We start from the raw sequence: 5,776 nt of genomic DNA, 5'->3' as shown, positions 1-5,776 counted from the left end.
GTATGGTCTAAAAGGGAGTTTGTACAATCAGCCCCAGTCGAGCAGCAAATTTGTATCCTTCTTCATTTCTTTTCCTAGCATCTCAAAGTAGTCTGTGATGCAAATTGCAAATGATTCTTCATACCTGATCTTTACAACAGAAAATGTTGTAGAAGCTACTTCTGTATAAATAACATCACTATAACAAATCCTGTTGCGGATTGTGTTCCACAATGCTCTTTTTGAGTTTTTTTGTTCCTTAATCGTGTTTATCAGATGTAACTGCTGGTGTAGGCCTTTCCCTAGAGCAGATGTCGAAGGAGGAACTGGATGAGACTAAGGATGTGATGCAATCAATTCTCCAAGGAGTGAGCTGTAAATTTCTTTCTCCTTACTATTAGTATAGTGTCTTGCAATGTTAGTGGTTATTATCTTCTATTATATCTTTTGTCATTTGCTGGCAGGTAGGCTTCAGAGCCCTAATCATATAGTACGGAAGATGGCTAGCAGTGTTGCTTTAGTTTTCTCCAAGGTGATTGATCCAAAAAATCCACTGTATCTTGATGACAGCCTAACTGAGGAGACCATCGACTGGGAATTTGGGTTGTCTACCCCTAAGAAAGGGGCAGCCCTGGGAACCTCAAGTAGCCTAGAAGAAGGTATTAAAGATTCTGAAATATCTACAACCTCAGTGCTGGGAGATGGCTTAAACCACAAAACCAGTGGGAAGAGTAAAAGTAGGAAATTATCTGAACCCAAGGTGGTTGATCCAGACGAGATCATTGATCCAGTTATACTGAATTATGATTCAGTCTCTGATGAAGATGACAACGATGATGTTAGTGTGAATTCTGATGTCTCAAGTGACTCATCTTTACAGCCATATGATTTATCAGATGATGACGCAGATTTGAAAAGAAAATTTTCACAGTTGGTTGATGTTGTTGCGGCACTTCGGAAATCTGATGATGCTGATGGGGTAAGTATACTAAGTACATTAAATTAGTTTGTTTTCATATATTTTAAGAATACAATAATAGACTTAGTTTGTGGTATACATGATCTTCATTTTTTTTATGGTGTTTGTGAGATTCTTTGGGAAAACATGACACAATCTGCACATGTGTTTTTACATGGCACCTTGCAATAAATAATTAACTAGGGTGTTGCATTAAAAGGGGCATGGATAATTAGAGTGAAGTTTCCTTGACAATTCAATCTGTGTTGTGACAATCTTGTGTACGAATTTTCTTCTAGATTTTCACTTTGTAGTTGCATATTGCAGGTGGAGAAGGCTCTTGAAGTTTCTGAAAAACTTGTTCGAGCCTCACCTGATGAGCTTAAGTTTGTAGCAAGTGATCTTGTTAGAACCTTGGTACAGGTTCGTTGCTCTGACTTGGCTATAGAAGGTGTGGAAGATTCAGCAGAAGACAAAAGACAAAGAACATTGGTTGCTTTGCTTGTCACATGTCCAGTGGAGTCTCTTGAAACTTTAAACAAGCTATTATATTCACCTAATGTGGATATCAGTCAGCGCTTAATGATTCTTGATGTAATGACTGAGGGGGCTCAGGAGCTTGCTGATACTAAAATTATAAAGGCCAAACATCAGACTAGGGCCCTCATATCAACCACGTCAGAGACACAAGCTTGGTTCTTGCCTAGTGACATAGGACCTCCTGGAGCTGGTGCCTGGAAAGAGATTTCAGAAACAAATTCTTTATTGAACTGGACAAATCGTTATGAGAGGGAACTACCCCCAAACCGTGGTCAGATTAGGAGAGGAAAGATACGTCAATGGAGCCTTAGATCAACCAATGCACGAAAAAGCCAAATAGAATGGTCCCATAATAAGTTTCCAGTGTATGCAGCAGCATTCATGCTTCCTGCCATGCAGGGGTTTGATAAAAGAAGGCAAGGTGTCGACCTTCTTGATAGAGATTTTATCGTGCTTGGGAAACTCATCTATATGCTCGGAGTCTGTATGAAATGTGCAGCCATGCATCCGGAAGCATCTGCTCTGGCTGGCCCTCTTCTAGATATGCTAAGTTCCAGGTATTGCACAATAACCAGCATGTGTAATTTCAATATGCTTTCCACTTTTCCAGACCCTTGAAAAACTCTGGCCCAAAGATAATTTGTGACAACTGAAATGATGTGGTTTTCTAGTAGCAGCTTCAACAATGCGCTTTTGTACTGAACTGTCTTCTATATGTCGCTGAATCCCATGGTGTTACCTTTGTGCAGGGAGATATGTTTCCACAAGGAAGCATATGTCAGAAGATCTACCCTTTTTGCGGCTTCATGCGTATTGCTATCACTTCATCCCTCTTATGTAGCAACCTCCTTAGTTGAAGGCAATACTGCAATTTCTAACGGGCTTGAATGGGTGCGCACATGGGCTCTTCATGTAACTGAATCTGACACAGATAGAGAGTGCTATTCGGTAAGCAACTAACTCTGACGCTTCACATGGGGCCGTGCATTGTTTGAATGACATTATAGAAATGATAGGTGAAACAAAAGTCATGGCGTTTGTTTGAGAAAATAGAATGAAATTAGGGATCATTATTTGAACTCTTAGATTAAATTCAATATCTGAGCAGAGAAGTAGGCCTTCAATTATGAAATACTTGGGATGAGGCAGTAGTGAAGACTTTCTATAACGTTGTTTAACCTGTTTCTCAATGTTTTCCTTGTCTTAGATGGCTATGACATGTCTGCAACTCCATGCTGAAATGGCCCTGCAAGCTTCTCGAGCTCTAGAGTCAGCACAAAGCACGTCCATTGCGAAGAATGTTGTTGGGATTCCGTCTAATCTATCCAAGGGAACAATTATCATTCCCCATTCCAATGTGCAATACTGATTTTATCATCAGAAGGACAATTGCATCTTTCCCTTTTGTAATTTCTGTACAGTATATCAGATTATCAGTGATGACATCAAGTAAAACCAATGTTTTCGAAAGCTCGACATTGGTCTGAATTAGATACAGCATCAAGTTATTATGCTGTCAAAATTAATATCTATAAGCAACTATTCGAAACCGATATGCTTCATCTTCATCGACGATTGAGTATTGGAACTCCATGAGTATATACTAAAACACAAATCCTCTGGTCATCCGGAGAATAGGGCCATGCAACCACTTCGATACTTCATCCATCCCTCGTTGCGAAGCATGTTAACTGCGATGACATCTGCTGGAGCTTTAATTTTTGATGACATCTAATGCCATGAGGTGTTGTTTGTGAGTTTCCATGGCAACTTGGGTTGCATGGAGATCTTCGTCAGTTTCGTCAGTGAGATGATGTCTTAAAATAGCTGAGAACGCAATCATGAAGCTTCTCAGGCGTTTAAGTGAGTCCATCTCCATGGTTAGAGAATCTGAACTCTACAAAAATCTCTTTTAAATACACAATGAATACATAAAAAAAATTCTACAATGTCATATGCGACTAATTTTGACAACCAAACTAGTTTTGTTCTGTTGTTGTTTTAAAGATTAACTTCATTGTGCTACCCTGAATTTTAGGTCATCTTTCATTTATGTCCTTGATCTTTCCATGTTTTAATGAAATCGAAAAAACTAGTTAGACACTCCTACTTTTTAGGAAAGAAACACATGTTGACTATAGCGATTCTCCTATATAAAACCCTAAACCCTAATGTATAGTCAAATATGTGTATACACCTACAAAATATCATTCAAATTATATAAACTAATTTCAAGAACTCAGGAACTCCGTGTATTACATCAAATTCTCAACAACTATAACGATTTTAATTTACATGTAAATAATGAAAGCATCAAATATTAAAGTCAATAATGATCACAAAGATACAGATTAACGTTCAAAAAACAAAACAAGAGAGAAGACATAAGAAGAAAGTAGGCCTACCTCTATTTTGCGGCAATCGGAAAGCTCGGCTTTGGGAATCAATTGGAACCCTAGAGCAAACTGTATTATACATTTGGATTATGAATTTCAGTTAGTAATTACATTTGTCTCAAGAGCTTCTCTGTTATGTGAATGAATCAACTTCTCTGTTATTCTACTATTCCAGAAATAACTAATTGTTTATTTCGTACTTCAAATTTCGTAAGGGTATGGTACTTCTAATTGTGTATGTGATTTCTGGATTTGGGTATAATGTATTCTTCATTCTAATTTTCAATATATTCGGAAATTGATTGTTTTAGTAGCATTGTTAGTACTGCTCCCAGTGTAGCTGCTAATACCGAGAATGAGAATAGAGATGATTAAGCTTCATTGTGGCTGTTTGTGTGGAGGATGTTGGATTAGCAAATACAGTATCTGCGAGTTATAACCTTTTCTTCTCATATTGTGGCACTCGGCTTAGGGTTGTGTCTACAATTGTTCTGGCATTATTAAGCAGCTAAAGCAACAATGGATTTCCAATTCAAGTGAGTCAAGTGTAAAATCTGTTATTTTCTTCCTCGAATATATTAGGTCCTGTCTGGTAATAAGGCTTTCTCTTTTTATTGGGTTCTTAGTTTTCATGGAGATAGGAGGAAGGATGGTGGAGGATGATGATGATGGTGATGAATGCATGAAAATTAAAAAGAAAAACTACCTCCCACCTCCCTCCCTCCCTCATGTATTTTGCTTCTGTCTCAAACTGAAAACCAATCATCTTAATAATCACCAAACAAGCCTTAGCTATTGTTGGGCTAGCACTGAAGTGCAGTTTTTCTTTTCTTATTTTCTCATTTTGGGTTGTGCATAGCTAAAACTGGAACATAATAAGAAAAAGTTATGACGAGTAATACCGCGTGTGCAAATGTCAAGTCTCCTTGCAATGTCAAATAGTTTACGTTTTTCCTCATATTTGGTACCTTTAGCTACATATTACTTAACCTTGTGAAGTGTCTGGAAACATAACAACAAAAAAGGGTCTGCAACTCTCTATTTATTTTCTTACGATTATTGGCATCTGAAAATCTTTCTGACATCAGAAACAATCCCCTCATCATTGTCATACAGATTTGTGCTATTCCTTATTTCTATATGTGTCTTATTGCCTTTCTCCCTACTATTGCCAGACGACGCATTCTCACCATTAGTTTTGATGGGGATGCATCTTTATGTTTCCTAATTTCTTTTCCTCTTTTTGATATTTTCATAAGGTTTATTTGTACCAGCACCACCACTGACGACGAACAAACCGCCGCCACAACCCAAAAGCAACTCCTCAAACGCCGCAAGGTCGCAATCTTCTTCGCCTACTACGGCGTCGGATATCAAGGAATGCAAAAGAATCCCAGCGCCAAAACCATCCAAGGCGACCTCGAAGAAGCCATCTACCTCTCTGGTGCCGTTCCGGAGCAAGACCGTTTGAGTGTGTAAGAATGTTCTTCTTTTTGCTTTTTGGTCCTTCAGTGAGGATCATCTGATTGTTGTTTCCTTGTTTTTTTTCTGTTACAGGGAGGTATGGGTTGTTGTTTTTTGACTCAACCTTGTATGGAGCAAAGTAGTTGTTTGCTGTCTTTAAATGGACAGAGATGTAATAACCATATGTAGAGGTTATTTGGTGTTTTGAGTTGGGTGATAACTGCCCAATATGTAGTTAAGAAAAACTGCATAACTGCAGCAGTTTTGTTTGAGAGAAAATAGAGGAGTATTAAAAGCTGTGTGCTTCTCTGTTGTTTGTGAAGAGTGATAGAACTGTAAAACCATCATTCTCTTTGATAGTGAAAGTTGAGTAGTTCCATCTGCTCCCCAGATGTAGGCTAATTGCTGAACTGGAAAGTGTTGTGTGTTGTTTCTTTTC

The 5,776-nt window shown here is 38.2% G+C and overlaps 2 protein-coding genes across 2 annotated transcripts in view; both read left to right on the top strand.

Moving 5' to 3' along the window:
- Nucleotides 1-2,944, top strand: part of LOC101305908 (telomere length regulation protein TEL2 homolog) — a 5,016-nt gene extending 2,072 nt beyond the window's left edge. Inside the window, 6 exon segments of the mRNA XM_004309754.1 lie at nucleotides 3-47; nucleotides 215-354; nucleotides 444-958; nucleotides 1,265-2,034; nucleotides 2,227-2,425; nucleotides 2,685-2,944. Coding sequence (XP_004309802.1) covers nucleotides 3-47; nucleotides 215-354; nucleotides 444-958; nucleotides 1,265-2,034; nucleotides 2,227-2,425; nucleotides 2,685-2,846 — 1,831 coding nt within the window. The 3' untranslated portion in view covers nucleotides 2,847-2,944.
- Nucleotides 2,945-4,877: 1,933 nt separating this feature from the next.
- On the top strand, nucleotides 4,878-5,525 carry LOC101302720. Its single transcript, XM_004309746.1, has 2 exons — nucleotides 4,878-5,348; nucleotides 5,431-5,525. The coding sequence occupies exons 1-2, from the start codon at nucleotides 5,014-5,016 to the stop codon at nucleotides 5,453-5,455; spliced, it is 360 nt and encodes a 119-aa protein (XP_004309794.1). The 5' UTR covers nucleotides 4,878-5,013; the 3' UTR covers nucleotides 5,456-5,525.
- The last annotated feature ends 251 nt before the right edge of the window (nucleotides 5,526-5,776 follow it).

The sequence above is a fragment of the Fragaria vesca genome, unplaced genomic scaffold (assembly GCF_000184155.1).
Source record: "Fragaria vesca subsp. vesca unplaced genomic scaffold, FraVesHawaii_1.0 scf0513067, whole genome shotgun sequence".
Lineage (NCBI taxonomy): Eukaryota > Viridiplantae > Streptophyta > Magnoliopsida > Rosales > Rosaceae > Fragaria > Fragaria vesca.
Note: the sequence above shows the minus strand (reverse complement) of the source record. Positions and strands in the feature narration are given on the sequence as shown.